Source organism: Jaculus jaculus, chromosome 6 (assembly GCF_020740685.1).
Source record: "Jaculus jaculus isolate mJacJac1 chromosome 6, mJacJac1.mat.Y.cur, whole genome shotgun sequence".
Classification (NCBI taxonomy): domain Eukaryota; kingdom Metazoa; phylum Chordata; class Mammalia; order Rodentia; family Dipodidae; genus Jaculus; species Jaculus jaculus.
The window spans coordinates 155,284,993-155,305,481 of record NC_059107.1 but is presented as its reverse complement, the minus strand read 5'-3'; the positions used below and the strand labels follow the sequence as shown (position 1 = coordinate 155,305,481).

The window sequence follows — 20,489 nt, the reverse complement described above, 5'->3', positions numbered from 1 at the left end:
ACATGACCAAGGTTACAAAGGTAGAAAAGGGCAGAGTGGGGCTGTGGCCAGAACTACGGCTTAAGTCCCAGCCCTCTGTCAGCGAAGCAGGTGTGAGGACGCCAAACACATACGCGCTGGTACAACAGAAGTAGGAGGAACAGCAGGCTCCCAGTGTAGGACTGTACCTTTAGGGCTGGAGGGATGGCTTAGCGGTTAAGGCGTTTGCTTGCAAAGCCAAAGGACCCCGGTTCGATTCCCCAGGACCCATTTAAGCCAGATGCACAAGGAGGCACATGCATCTGGAGTACGTTTGCAGTGGCTGGAGGCCCTGGCGTGCCCATTCTCTCTCCAATAAATAAAATATATTTAAAGAAAAACTGTACTTTTTTATTTATTTTGATTTTTCGAAGTAGGGTCTCACTCTAGCCCACGCTGATCTGGAATTCATGGAGTCTCAGGCTGGCCTCAAATTCACAGCGATCCTCTTACCACAGCCTCTCAAGTGCTGGAATGAAAGGTGTGTGCCACCACGACCAGCGGAAAACTTCTCCCCCCTCCCCGCCCAAGGTAGGGTCTCACTCTAGCCCAGGCTGACCTGGAATTCACTATATAGTTTAGGGTGGCCTCAAACTCACTGTGATCCTCTACCTCTGCCTCCTGAGTGCTGAGTGCTGGGATTAAAGTGTATTTTTTTTTATCATGCTAGTACAGGCTGACCTGGAACTAGCTATATAGTCTCAGGGTGGCCTCGAACTCTCAGAGATCCTCCTACCTTTGCCTCCTACCTTTGCCTCCTGAGTGGAGTGCTGGGATAAAAGGCGTGCGCCACCACGCCTGGCTGAAACTACTTTTAAAGCAGCCGCTCCTGGTTACAGCTCAAGTAAACACACGGCTAGCACAAATGGACGCACAGACTGGCCTACAACGTGGCAATGGGTGACTCCACAAAACAGATCTGTCATCAAGTAGGTGTGGGATGTACTAACACGTCTCTGTCTCCCCCTTCAAACCCCACACCGCAGGCCTGCACACTAAATGCTCGGACAGATCCTTCAGGAAAGGCATTCCGCCTCATTCGTCCCAGACTCTCTGAGATACATTTGAGCCCAGAGCTTTCATTCTTCTCGTTTTATAATAATGTTCATCTGTGTTCTCAAGGCAACGCAAATTTAATCTAATTTCTCTTTTTAAAATTTCATTTATTTCTGTTTGTGCAGTGCTAAGAATCAAAGCTAAGGCCTCATGCATGCCTTCTGTCATGGGGCTGTTTCTTCTCTTAGTTTACAAACAGGAAGGTGAGGCATAGAAAAATGAAGCAAAAGTTGCCTGAGGACCCACAGGCCATCCTATAAAGCTGGCATCCAATTTTCTCAGTCCTTTGGCCATGTTCTCCTAAGAGCTCTCGACTCCAGGAGTAGCATAGGCCAGTGGGTCACTGCGCAGGCCTGAGATGGTGGGAATTCCCACCCTGAAGCAGGGTCAGCCAGATAGGAGATGACAGACAACAGGTGAGCTGGCTGAGGGGACTCTTCAGTCTTTCTTTCTTTTTTTTTTTTTTGGAGACAGGGTCTAACTCTGTTGCCCAGGCCAGCCTCAAACTCCCAGTTCTCCTGCTCCCACTTTCCAGGTGCTTGCGCCAGCAGGCCCTGCTTGTTCAATCTACACAAAGAGAACAGAAGTTGTGTGTGGCCACCCTCTAGCCTGTGGAACCATGCCATGGGAAGGATCACCAAGAAAAACAGCCAGGGTCAGAGACCCAAGGTACAAGCAGGGACGGACAGATGTGTGCTGCCCAACGGGCCTGAGGAGCAAACCTGCCCAAGCTGCCTGGACTGACACGTGACTTATGCCAGAGGCAGGCAGGTGGGCATGGCCATTGTAAAAGGGTTCAGGCTGGGAGGGGCAAGGGCAGTCTTCCCCAGGAAGCTCTTCCCTGGGGTCCTGGGGCTCTACCCACCTCTCAGGCCCCTGCCTGAGGCTCGGGTCCTCCGCAGACTGGCCAGCAGAGGTGGCAGCGCCAAGTGGGTCCTGGAGGGCCGGTGGGCAGCGGGGCAGGTCGCAGTAGGGTGCCTCGGCGCTAGAAAGGCTCCGAGGCTCCTGGGCCGGGAGTTGGAGATAGGAGACAGCTCAGGCCCACGTGGAGCTCCCCTCCTCCAAGCAGCCCCTCCCAGCTCGGGCGGCTGGAGGTCTCCTGACATCACCTCCTGGGATCTCCCCACTCAAGAAGAGCTGCTGCGGGTTGGAGGCTCTGTAGAGACCCAAGTGGGGGACTGTCGGGTACCTGGAGTGCACACGCATGTGTCTTGGAGCAGGTAGGTGTGCGTATAAAAGCCTGTGGTTTACAGCACCCAAACAAAGAATGCATGCACATGTATCGTGTGTGTGCAGGCCCATTAACTGCACCGGTGCATGTTTGTGTAAGTGTGCTCAGGGGTCATGTACACGCATGTAAATGTGTGTGTCGGAGAATGAGAACTGCACTGAAGGCCCCAGAGCGGCTCTTCAGCCGGAGGACAGGGTGAAGGGACAATCTGGCCAGCAAGGAAAGAAAACAGGTGGCTGAGGGAAGAAGAGCCAGTATGAAGCAAGAGGGAAAGGGACAGCAAGACCTACGGGGGACGGACTCTGTCCCACTGTGTGGACAGGCAGGGGCCTCAGGGCAGTGGGTCAGTTCCCCAGGTCGGGGACAGGCCCTTGGCACTGCCTACAGCGGGACCACACCAGGAAAGCTGGTGCTGGGCGGCTCAGCGGGGGGCGGGGGAAAGGACAGCTGCTCCCCTCAGGAAAGGCCCCTCCATTCCCTCCACCTTGCAGAGTGGCAAGGCCCTCCCCTGGTGGTGGGAGACAGGGCCATGGCACCCCATACCCCGCCTCCTCTCAAGTTACCTGGGCAGCGGACTCTGGTGATGGCAGCTGGCGGCTGTCAGCACCCTCGTTCCCGGGGGGCTCTGGCTCAGGCCCCCACGCTGCTGCCCTCCCAGGCCCTGAGTCTGGGCCCTGGCGGCGGAGGCAGCGCAGGCAGCAGAAACCTTAGAGGGGCCAGTCTTGGGAGCGGGGCCCCTCATTACTGTTTCATAAGCCGGGGCCCAGCCAAGAACAATGCAGGACATGAAACCACAGGAACCTGATCCTGGCTCACCTGAGGAGCGAGCGGCGAGGTGGGAGCCTCCCTGGGGGCCCTGGAGCCCAGCAGCCAGGCAGAGGCTGCAGCCCGGCCAGTGCCCACAGTGGGCACAGGCTCTTCAGGATCTAAGAAGGCCACTCCAAGCAGGGCCCAAGCAGTGCCCAGGAAAGGCCGGGGTCTGAGGCCACGTGCAGGCCAGAGGAGGCTGTTGGGATTCAGTTTCATCCCGGCCCTGCAGCAAGATTCTGATCAGAGCCAGGCAGCAGAAGGTGTCAGATCCCCTGCCGAGCCTGGCGCCTTGGCCACCCAAGGGACAGTCACATGAAAAAAAAAAAAAAAACAGCCCACCAGGCGTCGCCAAGGGGCCTGCCTACCAGGACCCCTGGCTGGACGGAGCACTTTCATCCCACCTTTTGCCCCAGGCCCCAGTCCCACTCACTGGCCAAGTGAGCTCGCCCACTGGTCAGTCCCCAGCTCTGATTTCCTGTCAGGTGGATCAGCACAAGCTCCGGCCTCAGAGAGACCTGGGTCTCATCCCAGATGGGTGACCTCACCCGGTGACTTTCCCTCGCAGAGCTTTGTTGTCTCGGAAAGGGAGACAGAAAGGTGTGACCAAGGCCTTGGCCAGGTGACTGGTCCTTTCAGCACCTTAGCTACGGCATCTGCCAAAATCACACGATAACCAGAGCCACCCAAGAAGATGTGAGGAGAATTTAAATGAGTTAAGATTTGTAAAAGGCTCATAAGTGTCTGTCTGTACTAATATGCCTAAATATAATAAATGATGGATAATATTAAATGTTAAATTGGTACAAAAATGTTAAATATAATTAAGAATAAATAGCTGGGCGTGGTGGCGCATGCCTTTAATCCCAGCACTCGGGAGGCAGAGGTAGGAGGATCACCGTGAGTTCGAGGCCACCGTGAGACTACATAGTGAATGGGCTAGAGTGAGGCCCTACCTCGAAAACCAAAAAAAAAAAAAAAAAAGAATAAATAAATTAGCCAGGTGTGGTGTCACATGCCTTTAATCTCAGCATTTGGAAGGCAGAGGTAGGAGGATCACCATGAGTTCGAGACTACCCTGAGACTACATAGTGAATTCCAGGTCAGCCTGAGCTAGAGTAAGACCCTACCTCGGAAAACCAAAAAAAAAAAAAAAAAGAATTAATAAATTAGCCAGACATGGTGTTGCACACCTGTAATCACAGCACCGAGACAGGAAGGTCATGGTCATGAATTCACGGCCAACCTGAGCTAAATAAAGAGACCCTGTCAGAGAAAAGGAGGGGAGGAGAGGGGAAAAGGAAAAAAATGAATAAATTACAAAGACTGTGTAGTCCTAGCATAGGACAGGTCCCTCCCACCTAGCCTGTCTTCCCTCCCCCTGAACTTGGCCATGACTTGGTCCAGGCTGTGTGATTTCCAGGGTTCATTCCCACCCACCCACCCACACACACCTGTGGGAGACTCGGGTGTCGGGGATCCCAGGGGTCTGGGGAAGCTGGAGTTCCGAGGGAATTTACTGTGGTTAATTGACCAATTCTCTGTGAGTGGCAGGGGATACTCTGGGACCAGGGCCATTCCTGCACGTTCTAGAGCAACTGGACAAGTGAGGAGGGAAGCCAGGTTGCGCCCCGGTGTGGCGGGGTGTCAGCAGGGAGGCACACAGCTCCACCCAGGCCAGGTGATGCATTAAACATAGTCCCGGTTGGTTTGCAATCTTAATTGAGAGGTGGGACAAAACCAGGTGTGGTGGTACACATCTGTAGTCCTAGCACTTAGGAGGTCGATGCAGGAGGATCGGGAGTTCAAAGCTATCCTTGGCTACACAGCAGGTTCAAAGTCTGGGCTATGTGAGATCTTGTCTAAAAAATAAAGCTGGGCATGGTGGTGCATGCCTTTAACACCAGCACTTGGGAGGCAGAGGTAGGAAGATTGCTGAGAGTTCGAGGCCACCCTTTGACTATATAGTGAATTCCAGGTCAGCCTGAGCTAGTGTGAGACCCTACCACAGAAAATTGAAAAAGAAGACCATAAAATAGCTGGGTGTAGTGGTCCACCACTCTATGAGTTTGAGGCCAGCCTAGGCTACAGAGTGAGTTCTAGGTCAGCCTAGAACTAGAGTGAGAATCTGCCTCAAGAAGAAAAGGGCTGGAGAGATGGCTGAGCAGTTAAGGCTTTGGCCTGTGAAGCCTAAGGATTCACGTTCAATTCTCCAGTGCCCATGTAAGCCAGATGATGCATAAGGTAGCACACGCATCTGGAGCTCCTTTCCAGTGGCTGGAGGCCCTGCCTCAACCCATTCTCTCTCTGCCTCTTCCTTTCTCTTTCTCAAATAAATAAATAAAAACAAATTTAAGAATACTTAAAAAGAGGCTGAGTGTGGTGTCACACATCTTTAATCCCAGCACTTGTGAGGCAGAAGTGGGAGGATTGCCATGAATTCGAGGCCAGCCTGAGGCTATAGAGTGAAAACCAGGTCAACCTGAGCTAAAGCAACACCCTACCTCCAAAAAACAAACAAGGGCTTGGAGCAATGGGCTAGCAGCTAAGGTGCTTGCCTGCAAAGCCAAAGAACCAAGGTTCTATTCCCCAGGACCCATATAAGCCAGATGCACAAAGCAGTACATGCATCTGAAGTTTGTTGCAGAAGCCCTGGTGCACCCACTCTCTCCCCCCCCCCTTTTCCTCTCTGAAATAAATAAATAAAAGCAAAATATTAAAAGGAAAAGAAAAGAAAAAAGGGCTGGAGAGATGGCTTAGCAGTTAAATTCTTGCCTGTGAAGCCTAAGGACCTCGGTTCGAGGCTCAATTCCCCAGGACCCATGTAAGCCAGATGCACAAAGGGGTGCACACGTCTGGAGTTCATCTGCAGTGGCTGGAGGCCCTGGCGCGCCCATTCTCTCTCTATCTACCTGCCTCTTTCTCTCTTTGTCTGTCTGTTGCTCTCAAATAAATAAGTAAAAATATACAAAAAAAAAAAAAAAAGAAGTTAACTGGGATCCATAACCTCCCTCCAGGACTCCTCTCCTTCATACTATTCGGTGCATGGCAGTTCACCCATGGATCGGAGAGCTCCCCATCTCTCTTTCTCCCGCCATGATCCACGTATAGCAATATTCCTTTCCTCTCCTTTCTTCTTCCCCACTTCACTGGCTAATCATCACAAACCTTCACCAAGCAGCTGAACGCCCTTGAAGAAGCCTTCCCCATGGCCTGGCATTTACCCTCAAGGCACATGCCGCTCCTCGGTGCCTTTGATCACCACCACGACTCAACAGGCATTTCCAGGGTTCCTTCCCAACTTTTTACTCCTTTTCTCTAGGCCCCATCCCCAAGAAACCAGGGACGCATCTGTCTTACTTATCACTGTTTCCCCAGCACCCAGCAGAACACTGGCTCCAAGTAGTCAATCTATATGACTAGATGAGCTGACTCAACGTCGCAACTGGGAAGTTGTGAGAACTGACCACAGACAATAGACCTGGCTGAATCCAGGGTCCTCCTGGACCACGCTTACCACCGCCCATCTCCCTGTCCCCTGGGAGAGGGCCATGTGCCTAGAGGATGGGCGCCAAGATGTCTGAACTGGGCGGGGCGGGGAGAGGGGAGCTGTTACTGATGGTACCCACGGAGGTACAGGAGAACCATCAAGGCCTACTGTCTGAGCAGAGAGCAGGGAGAGGGAAGGGAACACATACTGAGCAGGCCGATGCAGCTGGCACCATTAGGTGCCACGTGCCTGCTGCTCCCTCTACCCACGCAAAGTCGGAGAACTAGGACAGCCCCAGGACACACAGCAGGGAAGAGCCACTCAGGCTTGACTGGTCCAAATCTTATAAAGCCTTATAATGGCCGCCTCTGAGCTCTCTCCCCGAAGAAACGTGGCTGCTAAAGGGAATCTCAGACCCTCCTGGGAATGTCAAGGCCACGGGAGGTCAAAGCTAGAGCGCTGGAGAGGAAACAGGCCCCTGCTTCCCAAGGTGTGTGTGCAGGTGCCTGGGCTTAAGTGCACTGGGGGCTTATTGGCTGCCTATGTCGACTGCGGGGAGAAAATCAGTCCCCTCACTCCTCTGGTATCTTCGAGATGAAAAACTCTGGAGGGCTCTGGGGTATGTTTAAAACCTCTCTAGTGCTGCTGGGCTCTCCCTGATAAAAGACAGCTAGACTCAAGCTGATCGCTTCCGCAGACAATAGTTCAGTGACATTTCTCTTCTTTTGTGGTTTTTGTTGTGTTTTTTTTGTTTTGTTTTGTTTTTTGGAGGGGGCGCAGTTTTCAAGGTAGGGTTTCTCTTTAGCACAGGCTGACCTGGAATTCACTCTGTATTCTCAGGGTGTTTTTTTTTTTTTTAATCTTTTTAATATTTAATTTTATTTATTTGAGAGACAGAGAAAGAATGGGTGTGTCAGGGCCTCTAGCCACTGCAGATGAACTTCAGACGCATGTGCCACCTTGTGCATCTGGCTTGTGTGGGTACCGGAGAACTGAACCTAGGTCCTTAGGCTTCGCAGGCAAGTGTCTTAACTGCTAAGCCATCTCTCCAGCACTTGATTTGTTGTTGTTGTTGTTGTTTTTAAAGATTTTATTTTTATTTATTTATTTATTTATTAGAGACAGGAAGAGAAAGAGAGAGAATGGGCACACCAGGGCCTCTAGCCACTGCAAACGAACTCCAGATGCATGTGCCACCATCTGCATCTGGCTTACATGGGACCTGGAGAATCAAACCTGGGTCCTTGGGCTTTGCAGATATGCACCTTAACTGCTAAGCCATTTCTCCAGCCCACTTGATTTAAGGACAGGGTCTCACTATGTAGCCCAGGCTGGCCTCAAACTCACTGCGACCCTCCTCCCCTTCAGTTAGGATTATAAGCATTCTCTCTCTCTCTCTCCTTGCAAATAAATAAAAATATCTTCAAAATAAAACCAAGAAATACACTTTGGGGGGGGGGGGCTAGAGAGATGCAAAGCCTAACAACCCATGTTCAATTCCCCAGTACCTTTGCAATGCAGATACACAAAGTGGCACAAGTATCTGGAGTTCAATTGCAGTGCTGAAGGCTTTGGCATGCCCGTATTCTCTCTCTCTCCCCCCTCCCTCCCCACCCCCCGTATCTCTCTGCTTTCAAATAAATAAATAAAAATAATGAACAAAGATTATAGGCATGCACCCTCATGCCTAGACTTGCTTCTTTTATGTTTAACCTTCTGCATATAGAACATGATGGCAGCGATTTTCTGTTTGTGGTATGAAGCAAAGTTGTGACTCAGTGTAAGCGAGCACGAATGTTGATTTGGTATTGCCGAAGACTCCACATGCTTAGGCTGCAAGGTCACCGAGAAATCCTGCTGGAGGCGAGCTGAAAATCTCCTCCGTGTACACCAGCTGACCAAAAGCTGAAAGAAGCTATGCTGCATGAAGCTCTATGGAAGAGTGAATTCACCAGTGGAGATAAACAACAGTGGACACTGAAAGCCTTAAATCTGACCAGCCAGGCCAAATGAGCCAACCAGCACAATAGCATCATGTCTGTTGTGGGGGAAACCAACCACTCTCTAATTGCACTAGAGGCCCACTCCACAGAAGGGAATACAGGCCTGATACTGAAAACCTATGAAGGGGGAAGTCATGAGCCCTAGGGGTGTAATGCCTGCTGGTATCTGGCTAAATGTGTATACTATGCTCACTAAACTGCCTGGTAAGTATTTCTTATAATGTCCATACCCATATATTAATGCTACTCTCACTTTTGGTTAGAGAACCTTCTCTTTTCAGATGGCAGTGACCTTGGGATGACTCAGAAGGCACCATGATGCTGAGAAGAAGTGACAGAGGAGTGCTCAGCACTGAAACATCTCTATCACACCTCCCCCAAAGCTCAGGGTCCATGGGGTAAGAGGGGGCAGGAAGAATGTAAGAGCCAAAGGAAGGGTAGGACTCCTTACAATGCACTCTTCCAAACACAAAATGGCCTGGATATCCATGATCTTGCAGTGCCTGGCACGACCCACACAAGACCATCATAGTAGGAGGAAAAGATGATAACATCAAAATGAAAGAGAAAAAGCCAGGGGCGTGGTGGCGCACACCTTTAATCCCAGCACTCAGGAGGCAGAGGTAGGAGGATCGCCGTGAGTTTGAGGCCACCCTGAGACTACATAGTGAATTCCAGGTCAGCCCAGACTAGAGTGAGACCCTACCTTGAAAAACCAAAAAAAAGAAAAAGAAAGAAAGAAAAAGAGACTTCTGGTTAAGATGGCGGTGTAGGTACCACGCCAAAGCAGCCTAGGGGGTGAAAATAAAAAAAAAAAAAAAAAAAAAAAACTCAACAAAATACACACTTTTACTAAAAAGTAAGGTGTATAGGAAATTGAAATGGCAGCGGAGAAGGAGAGATCCAGGGCATCCAGAGCCCACACAGGCTGGCAGAAGCAGCTCCAGCAGGTCCATGGACCCAGGCGAGGGAATTTTCCACTCACACCGGAGCTCTCTGCAAACTCAAGAAACGTGAAGGGAGAGCGGCAGTGAACAACGGAGGAGCAGATCACACGTGGACCAGCGAGAGAACTAGCAGCATCGGCAGCCTCCCCTCTCCCACCGCCACTGCCCAGCTCCAGCGAACAGAGCAGCAGTCCAGGGACCTGGCCACGCCAACTTGAACCGACAGGGGACCCAAACAGGAGCAGAGGTAACTGGGATTACACCAGGGAAGGGTCTCACCTGGTCACAAGCTGACTTGGAACCTTCAACAGATCAAAAATCTTAATCTCCTTGTTGTCAGGATTAAGGGTATGGGTGGGGCACCACACACCCTAAGGGACAGTTAGAGGATCTGGTTGTCATAATACCTACTCTTGGATAAATACTCTGAGCTGTTTTTCATTGAAGGTGTACATTGTTTATTTAAATTTTAGAAACTATCTGTATTTGGTTCCACTCAGCCTACTTGAATACTCTCATAGCAGGCAAACCCAACACATAGGGTCACTTTTGTAGACACTCTGAGAGTCTTCAGAGCCATACCTAACGCCTTAAGCTTCTACCTGAAGTTATATAACATCAGATTGACTGATACATCTAATAATACCCAGATAACTAGAAAATCCAATCATTAAATAATCCAGGATGCAAAACTATATACATTATAACACAAGAAACAAAAATCAAGACAATGTAAATCCACCAAAAAGTATTAATGCATCAGAAATGACCTTCAGTGAGAATGAGTTAGGGGAAATGTCTGAGAAAAATTTCAAAAGAATGATTATAAATATGTTCAAAGAAATCAAAGGAATGAAAGAGGAAATCAAAGAAAACACAGGACACCAATTTAATGAAATAAAGACGTCAATACTAGACATAAATAAGGAAATAAAAGTAATAAAGAAAAACCAGTCAGAATTACTAGCAATGAAGAACACAGTCAATGAAATAAAATAAAATAAACTCTGTAGAAAATCTCATCAGTAGAATGAATGAAGGAGAGGACAGAATATCTAAGCTAGAAGACCAGGTGGCAGATCTAATACAGTCCAACAAAGAGAAAGACAAGCATGAGTGGCAATTTCAAGATATTCGGGACCCTATGAAAAGATCAAACATAAGAATTCAGGGCATAATAGAATGAGAAGAATTTCACTCCAAAGGCATAGTAGGCTTCTTCAACAAAATCATAGAAGAAAACTTCCCCTAAATTGGGAAAGAGGTGGCAATGAAGATACAGGAATCCTTTAGAACAGCAGCCAGACAAAACCTGGAAAGAACCTCTCCTCACCATATTATAATCAAACTACCAAACACACAAACCAAAGAAAAAATACTGAAAGCAGTCAGAGAGAAAAATCAAGTTACTTACAAAGGCAAGCCTATCAGAATTACAGCAGATTACTCAACACAAACTTTTTTTAAAAATTTTTTTGTTTATTTTTATTTATTTATTTAAGAGCAACAGACAGAGAAAAAGAGGGCGAGGGAGAGGGGGAGAGAGAGAGAGAGAGAGAGAGAGAGAGAGAGAGAGAGAGAGAGAAAATGGGTGCGCCAGGGCCTCCAGCCCCTGCAAACAAACTCCAGACGCGTGCGCCCCCTTGTGCATCTGGCTAACGTCAACACAAACTTTAAAAGCCAGAAGGACTTGGAATGATGTATTCGAAGTTCTGAAAGATGACAACTGTCAACCAAGGTTACTTTATCCTGCAAGACTATCCATTCAAATAGACGGAGAAATAAGGACATTCCATGACAAAAGCAAGCTAAACGAGTATTGGAACACAAAACCAGCTCTACAATGAAAACTATAAAACACTCAAGCGAGAAGTTGCAGAAGACACTAGGAAATAGAAAAACATCCCTTTTTCCTGGATTGGAAGAATCAATATTGTGAAAATGGCAATCTCACCAAAAGCAATCTACACATTTAATGCAATCCCCATCAAAATTCAAAAGGCATTCTCCATGGAAATAGAAAAAACAATCCAAAAATTCATTTGGAATCACAAAAAAACCTCGAATACCTAAGATAATACTGAGCAACAAAAATAAGGCGGGAGGTATCACCATACCTGATTTTAACTTATACTACAGAGCCATAGTAACAAAAGCAGTATGGTACTGGCACAAAAGCAGATATGTAGATCAATGGAACAGAATAGAGGGCCCAGATATAAGTCCAGGTAGCTAGAGCCACCTGATATTCAATAAAAATGCCAAAAATACTCATTGGAGAAAGACAGCCTCTTCAGCCAATGGTGCTGGGAAAACTGGGTATGTATTTGTAGAAGGATGAAAATAGATTCTTCTCTCTCTTCATGCACAAGAATTAAGTCCAAATGGACTAACAACCTTAACATCAGACCTGAAACTCTGAAGTTGCTAGAGGAAAAAGTAGGGGAAACCCTTCAACATATTGGTCTTGGCAAAGACTTTCTGAATACAACCCCAATTGCTCAGGCAATAAAACCACAAATTAACCTCTGGGAACTCATGAAATTACAAAGATTTTGTACTGCAAAGGACACTGTAAATAAAGCAAAGAGGCAACCTACAGAATGGGAAAAAATCTTTGCCAGCTATATATCTGATAGAGGATTAATATCTAGGATATACAAAGAACTCAAAAAGTTAAATAATAAGAAATCAAATAAGCCTATTTTAAAAATGGGCTATGGAGCTAAATAGACAGTTCTCAAAAGAAGAAATATGGATGGCATATAAGCATCTAAAAAAATGTTCTAGGGAGGGAATTACCATGGGATTTTTTTTTCTAATCATGGAAAATGCTAATAAAAATTTAAAAAAAATGTTCTACATCCCTAGTCATCAGGGAAAAGCAGATTAAAATTACATTGAGATTCCATCTCACTCCTGTCAGATTGGCTACCATCATGAAAACTAATGATCATAAATGTTGGCGAGGATGTGGAAAAAGGGGATCCCGTCTACACTGTTGGTGGGAATGCAATCTGGTCCAGCCATTGTGGAAATCAGTGTGGAGGTTCCTAAGACAGCTAAAAATTGATCTATCATAAGACCCAGCTATAGCACTCCTAGGCATATATTCTAAGGACTCATCCCATTTCCTTAGAAGTACATGCTCAACCATGTTTATTGCTGCTCAATTCATAATAGCTGGGAAATGGAACCAGCCTAGATGTCCCTCAACTGATGAGTGGATAATGAAGACGTGGCACATTTATACAATGAAGTTCTACTCAGTGGTAAAGAAAAATGAAGTTATGAAATTTGCAGGAAAATGGATGGATCTGGAAAGAATTATACTAAGTGAGGTAACACAGGCACAGAAAGCCAAGCACCACATGTTCTCTCTCATATGTGGATCCTAGCTACAGATGATTGGGCTTCTGCGTGAGAAGGAAAATACTTGGTAGCAGAGGCCAGTAAGTTAAAAAGGAGATATAAAGGGAAGAGAAAGGAAGGGAGGAGGGTAGTTAATAGGTTGGTATTGTATATATGTAAGTAGAAGAATAGATTAACGGGGGTGAAAAGGCCCAAAGTGAGGTCAGGGGATGAGATTGAATAAAAGGAAAGGTGGAAGGAAGGCTAATCAAACTCTAAGAGGATGCAAATAAACCATATGGAATCTTCCGGTTTCAGACAATGGAACACTCAGGAGCCATAGAAAATTTTCAGTGCCAGGGATGGGATACCTCCAGTGAGTTGTTGGCCAAGGAGGTCCCTGATGCCCCTAAAACATTATAGGCCATTGCCGAGGCCCTTGGTTTCCCACCAGGAATAGATGGTAAGACCCTATTGCTGAAGACTCCACATACTTGGGCTGCAAGGCCACTGAGAAATCCTGCTGGAACTGAGCTGATAACCTCCTCCATGTAGACCAGCTGACAGAAAACTAGAAGAAGCCATTCTACATGTAGTTCAATGGGAGACAGAGATACCACCAGTGAAGATACTCAACAGTGGACACTGCAATAATTATAATTGGCCAGCCAGCCCAAATGAGCCAATGGGTGCAATAGTGGCACATCTGTCATGGTAGAAACCAACTGCCCTCCAATTGGACTGGAATCCCGCTCCATGGGAGGGAATACATCCCTGATACTGAAAACTTAAAACAGAGGTAGTCATGAACCCTAGGGGTGTAACATCTGCTGATGTCTGGAAAAATGTATATACTATGCTTATCAAACTGCCCAGGAGGCACTTCTCTTATTATATATATATATATATTTATACCCTTATGTTAACACTACTCTCACTTTGGGTAGAGAATCTTCTCTTTTAAGATGGCAGTAACCTTGGGACGACTCAGAAGGTATCATAGTACTGGAAAGAAGTGACTGGAGTACTGAGTAACATCTCAATCACACCTTCCAAGGCTCAGGGTCTAATGCGGAAGAGGTGGCGGAAAGAATGTAAGAGCCAAAGGAAGGGTAGGACTCCTTACAACATGCTCCCTCCAGACATAAAATGGCCTGGATATCCATGACCTCACAGTGCCTGACACTACCTACACAAGACCATCATAAGAGGAGGAAAAAATCATGACATCAAAATAAAAGAGAGACTGATTGAAAGGGGGAGGGGATATAACAGAGAATGGAATTTCAAAGGGGAAAGTGGGGGAAGAGAGGATATTACCACGGGATATTTTTTATAATCATGGAAAATGTTAATAAAATTGAGGGAAAAAAAAAGAAAAAGAGACCAATTGAGGGGGGAGGGGATATGATGGAGAGTGGAGTTGCAAAAGGGAATGTGGGTGCCATGAGGAATTACCATGGTTTATTGTCTATAATCATGGAAGTTGTCAATAAAAAATAAAATTAATTTTAAAAAATGCTGATTTGGGATCTGGGGGTGTAACTAAGTGGTAGAGTACTTGCTTATCATGCACAAGACTCTGGGTTGGATCCCAGAACACCCTTGGACCTGGACCAAAAGAAGATTACAAGCCTGGAGAGATGGCTTCGCAGTTAAGGCGCTTGCCAGCACAGCCAAAGGACCCAGGTTTGATTTCCCAGTACCCACAGAAAGCCACACAAGGTGTTGCCCACATCTGGAAATTTTTTTTTTTTTTTTTTTTTGCAGTGGGCTAGAGGCCCTGCATGACCATTCTCTCTCTCTCTTTATATCTGCCGCTTTCTTTCTCTCTCTCTCCGTTTCAAATAGATAAATACACAAGAGTACAGTAAGTAATAGATTAGGTAGACTATAGTTAAAAAAAAAAAAATACATGGTGGCATATGCCTTTAATCCCAAGCAGAGGCAGAAGGATCACTATGAGTTCCTGGAGCTACAGGGTGAGTTCCAGATCAGCCTGGGTTAGAGTGAGACCCTACCTTGAAAAAAAAAAAGAAAAAGAAAGAAAAGCATACAGACAGAGGGAAAGCAACTGAAAAGTGGGAAACATTGACAGTCCAACCCCCTAACTCTACAAAGACACCTGCGGCACAGATCCGGAGGAAGCCGCCCCGGGCTCAACTGCAAGTTCACAGCCCAGCCAGGCCCAACCCACCGTCAACTCCCATCGTGGGAGAAAACCCGCCCACCTGCTGCCGGGCTCCATGGGCCTCTTCTGAGTGCCAGCAGTGGCTCAGGGTAGATGCGCTGTCCTCCAAGTGACCTGGGGCATTCACAGCCACCTCCTCCATAGCGAGGGGACAGGCTAGGCAGTTCCTGCAATCCAGTGATTGACTCTCTAGGCAGGGCCTGGGAAGAGGGGAGGAGGGGAGGAGACTTAATGACTGCTGGCCACCATGTGGACCCCAGCCCCAGTTTGCCCAGCCAAACAAGGACTGAGGATACAAGGTCATCCATGTATTCACTCAACAAACACTAACACTGGCAAGCAGGAACATGTGACTCTTGGTCCTCAGGGTCATGCTCCTCAGGGTTCCGAGGAGAACGCTGATTTCAGGGATGAGGAAACAGCTCAGTGGTGAAGTCCTGAGACTCTGAATTCGGGCATAGAAGCTGGGGACATGGTTCAGCAGTTGAAGGTTCTTGCTCGCAAGGCCTACTGGCCCAGGTTTAATTGCCCAATACCCGCATAAAACCAGATGCACAAAGTGGTCCATGCATCTGGAATTCGTTTGCAGTGGCAGGAGGCCCTGGCATGCCCATACCCATTCTCTCTCTCTCTCCTTGCAAGTAGTAATAGAAAACACACACACATTGTCCTCTGACTTCCATATGTGCACACCTGCGCTCACACACATAAACATACAACATACACACACCAAAAAACAAAACCAGCTGGGGGCTGGAAAGATGGCTTAGTGGTTAAGGTGCTTGCCTGCAAAGCCAAAGGACCCAGGTTCAATTCCCCAGAACCCACGTAAGCCAGATGTACAAACTGGCGCATGCATCTGGAGTTTGTCAGCAGTGGATGAAGGCCCTGGGGTGCCCGTTTTCTCTCTCTCTCTCCCCCATCTGCCTCTTTCTTGCTCAAATAAATAAAATAAAATTATTTTTTAAAAACCCAGCTGGAGACAGACGTGTTTGCGCACACCTTTAATCCAGCACTTGGGAGGCAGAGATAGGAGGATTGTCGTGAATTCAAGTCTACCCTGAGACTATGTAGTGAATTCCAGATCAGCCTGAGCTAGAGTGAGACCCTACCTAGGAGTTTGGGACCAGCCTGGGCAACAGATAAAGACTCCATCTCCTGAAAAAAATATTAATACTGGACGTGGTAGCACACACCTTCAAGCCCAGCACTATGGAGGCAGAGGGAGGAGGATGGCCATAAGTTCAAGGCCAGCCTGAGACTACATAGTGAATTCCAAGTCAGCTTGGGCTAGAGTGAGACCCTGCCTTGAAAAATAAAACAAAAACTTAATAACTAAGCAAGCAACAATAAACCCCCAGGTTCTTTTGTTTTTCAAGGTAGGATCTCTCTCTAGTCCAGGCTGACCTGGAATTCACTATGGAGTCTCAGGGTGGCCTCGAACTCACGACAATCCTCCTACCTCTGCCTCCCGAGTGCTGGGATTAAAGACATGTGCCACCACACCCGGACCCCAGATTCTTAGTTCCCTTTCATTGTTTTCTTTTTGAAGTAGGGCCTCATTCTAGCCCAAGATGACCTGGAACTCATTCTGTAATCCCACGCTCGCCTCAAATTCACATGACCCTCCTACCTCTGCCCCCCAAGTGCTGGGATTGAAGATGTACACTATCATGCCAGGCTTAATTTTATTTTTTTGTATGAGAGAGAAAGAGAGAACTGGCACAGCAGAGCCTCTAGCCACTGCAAATGAACTCTGGATGCATAAATCACCTTGTGCATCGTCGGAGTTGAACCTGGGTCCTTAGGCTTTGAGGCAAGCACCTTAACCACTAAGTCATCTCTCCAGCCCTTTCTTTTCTTTTCTCTTTAAATATATTTTAAGCCAGGCACATGGTCGTGTACACCTTTAATCCCAGCACTCAGACCCTTAAATTCAAGGCCACCCTGAGACTACATAGTGAATTCCAGGTTAACCTGGGCTAGAGCAAGACCCTCCCTCAAAATATATATGTGATTTGAGAGAGGACGGTAGATAGAGAATGGGCACACTAGGGCCTCTAGCCACTGCAAACAAACTCCAGACATATGTGTCACCTTGTGCATCTGGCTTATGTGAGTACTGGAGAATTGAACCTGGGTCCTTATGCTTTGCAGGCAAGCGCCCTAAGTACTAAGCCATCTCTCCAGCCCCCAAATTTCCTTTCTTTTCTTCTTTGCAAGGAGAGAGAAAAGGAGGGAGGGAGGGAGAAGTGGAGGGAGGAAGGGAGGAAATGTGTGTACCAGGGCCTCTTGCTGCTGCAAATGAAAACTAGATGCATATGCTACTGTGTGTCTGGCTTTACGTGGGTTCTGGACAATCAAACCTAGGCCATCAGCTTTGTAAGCAAGCTCCTTAGCCTCTGAGCCTTCTCTCCAGCCCCCTCAGTTCCCTTTCTTGATTCACCCTGTCAGTCTCCAGAAAAAAGGTCTAGGGTACATCATTTAAATGAGCTCCCTAGGTGATCCTAAAGTTTATCGCTTTATACACTTATAGCTACCCTGTTGTTGTAGTTCAAGTTCACTCCATGTTCCGATGACACAACTAAGGTTCAGAGACATTCAAGGTCTCAGTATGGGCTGGAGTCACATCTGCTCTGTGCCTCTGCCTGTTCAGAGGTGAGTGAGGGGAATTACACTGCTAACCTGCCAGCGCCCTTTGGAGGGAAAAAAAAAAAGTGGGGGGAATGAGGCAAAGGGTTGGCCACGTATTTTCAGACTTGAGGACAAAGTCTTAGACAAAAGTAACAACCTGGGCTGGAGAGATGGCTTAGTGGTTAAGCGCTTGCCTGTGAAGCCTAAGGACCCTGGTTCGAGGCTCGGTTTCCCCAGGTCCCACGTTAGCCAGATGCACAAGGAGGCGCACGCGTCTGGAGTTCTTTTGCAGTGGCTGGAGGCCCTGGCGCGCCCATTCTCTCTCTCCCTCTACCTATCTTTCTCTCTGTGTCTGTCGCTCTCAAATAAATAAATAAATAAATGAACAAAAAAAAATTAAAAAAAAAGTAACAACCTAACGTCACATAGCAAGTTTGTGACAGAGCTTAGTCAAAAGAAAACCATTAGTGCTTTTCTTTTCTTTTCTTTTCTTTTCTTTTCTTTTCTTTTCTTTTCTTTTCTTTTCTTTTCTTTTCTTTTCTGGCAGCTCTAGGGATCAAACTTAGGACCTCACATGTATTAGATATGCTCTACCAATGAGTTACATCTCCAGTCCAGCCTTGGATCTTAACCTGAGTCCTGGGGCGGGGGGGCTCCAAAATCCATATCCTGGAAGCCAAGCAGGTCAGGAGTGACCTCAAGATGCCCTCCTCTGAGCCCCCACCTCCAGAGGCTAGGATGAGAGTGAACAGCAGGGGAGGGATCCGACACCCCCAAGCTCCCTCGGCTTACCCTGAATTTTAGTTTACCTGGTGAGCTTCGTCCAAACTCCCAGGGGACCAGACCTTTGCTGCTAATCTCATCTGAGAGCTGAGGAATTTCAGATCCTCCCCTGGGCCAGTCAGGAGAAGGCTTCAGTTCTACCCCCAGAGAGGGGAGTCCAGGGCCCAGGAGTAGAGGTCTCTGAAGCCTCCCAGAGAGGCCATTTATGCCCCAGCCTGGTGGTGCTTGGATGGATGCGCCCCATCAAGCTAGCCCGTTCTTTCCTGGTGCAGCCACATAAAGGAGCACCGCCTTGGATGGAGAACGTCGCCTGGGGGCTCTCATCCCACGCGCCCCTCGCTGCTCCGGTTCTGTCTCCGACCCCCAAGCAGTGGGTAGAAACCTGCCCTAAAATGCCCCTTAGCTGTGGGTATCACGAGGCAAGCCCTTCAGCGGATGGATCTGCGTGCCCCACCCGGAGAATGGACCCTTGGGCCCCAGTTCAAGCAGCCAGTTCCTGGGGTCCCGTAAACCCTGTCCTTCGCTCCCGACCCGCTCCGCGACGCCCCCCGGTACTGACCTGGGCTCGGGTTTCCACGCACCCAGCGGGCGGCGGAGGTGGGAGTGCCAGGTCACGGTCTCTATTTTAACAATGAATCAAAACGCTGCCCAGGCGGGCGGGAGGCCACGCCCCCGAGGCGCTCTCATAGGCTCGCTCTAAGAGCTTCATTTGCATGTATGGCCCGTGATTGGGCCGGCCCGCGCTGGGGGCGGGGCGGAGGCGGGCGGTGCCCCGGCGCGGCGGAGCGCGGGACTCGCGGCACGTTTAGCCCAGTCCGGGTCTCAGGGGGCCTGCGGGCTGGTGTGGGCAGACCTGGCCTCATCTCCTCCCCATTGGTTCGCTCAGGCCGAGGTCCTCCAGGCTGGCGTTAACGCATTCCCCCTCCTAGAGGCCTAGAGAGGTAGGATGGGTAACGTTACTTCTGAAGATAAAAACCAGTTTGAGTAAGAAGTGTTTGTCACTCGAGGGACATCGTGGATGATCCCAGCAATTGGGTGGCTGAGGCAGGAGGATCACCCAGGAGTTTGAGGCCAGCCCGGACTGCGGACTGAAACTCTATCTCGGAAAGCCGAGGTTGTAGCTCAGTTAGTACAGTGTTCGCGTAAACATGCCCACCGCTCTGGGTTCCATGCCCAGCCCGTAATCCCAACACTTTGAAGGTGGGAGGCAGGAGGATCAGAAGTTCAAGGTCCTCCTTGGCTACATAGGGAGCTCAAGGTCAGACATGTCTCAAAAAAACAAAACAAACAAACAAAAAATGAGGAGCCCAAGTGCTGGTGGCAGAGCACCTCTGTAATGCCAGCAATTGGCAGACAGGCAGGAGGATCAGGAGTTCGAGGCAAGTCTCAGCTACATATCAAGTTGGAGTCCTGGGCTACATAAACCCTGTCTCAAACAGTTCATATGGAGGAGGGGGGGACTGGAGAGATGGCTTAGCGGTTAAGCTGTTAAGCTCTTGCCTGTGAAGCCTAAGGACCCCGGTTCGAGGCTCAATTCCCCAGGACCCACGTTAGCCAGATGCACAAGGGGGCACACGCGTCTGGAGTTCATTTGCAGTGGCTGGAGGCCCTGGCGCGCCCATTCTCTCTTTTTTTAAAAATTTTTTTGTTTGTTTTTATTTATTTGACAGTGACAGACAGACAGAGAGACAGAGAGAGAATGGGCGTGCCAGGGCCTCCAGCCACTGCAAACGAACTCCAGACGCGTGTGCCCTCTTGTGCATCTGGCTAACGTGGGTCCTGGGGAATTGAGCCTCGAACCGGGGTCCTTAGGCTTCACAGGCAAGCACTTAACGGGCTAAGCCATCTCTCCAGCGCCCCCCACTCTCTCTCTATCTGCCTCTTTCTCTCTCTCTCGCTCTCAAATAAATAAATAAAAATAAACAAAAAAGTCAACATGGGGGGCTGGAGGGATGGCTTAGAGGTTGAGGTGTTTGCC

General features: G+C 48.4%; 1 protein-coding gene across 6 annotated transcripts in view; it reads right to left on the bottom strand.

Annotated features, from left to right (window-relative positions):
* The window catches only part of LOC101604705 (TRIO and F-actin binding protein), a 73,297-nt gene extending 54,115 nt beyond the window's left edge, over positions 1-19,182 (bottom strand). For all 6 annotated transcript variants that reach the window (XM_045151588.1, XM_045151592.1, XM_045151591.1 and 3 more), the window contains exons 1-2: positions 19,071-19,182; positions 15,135-15,294 (exon numbers count right to left, since the gene is read on the bottom strand). In XM_045151588.1, the coding sequence (XP_045007523.1) occupies positions 15,135-15,151 (17 nt within the window). In that variant the 5' untranslated portion in view covers positions 15,152-15,294; positions 19,071-19,182. The remainder of the gene's footprint in view (positions 1-15,134; positions 15,295-19,070) is intronic.
* Between the last annotated feature and the right edge of the window lie 1,307 nt (positions 19,183-20,489).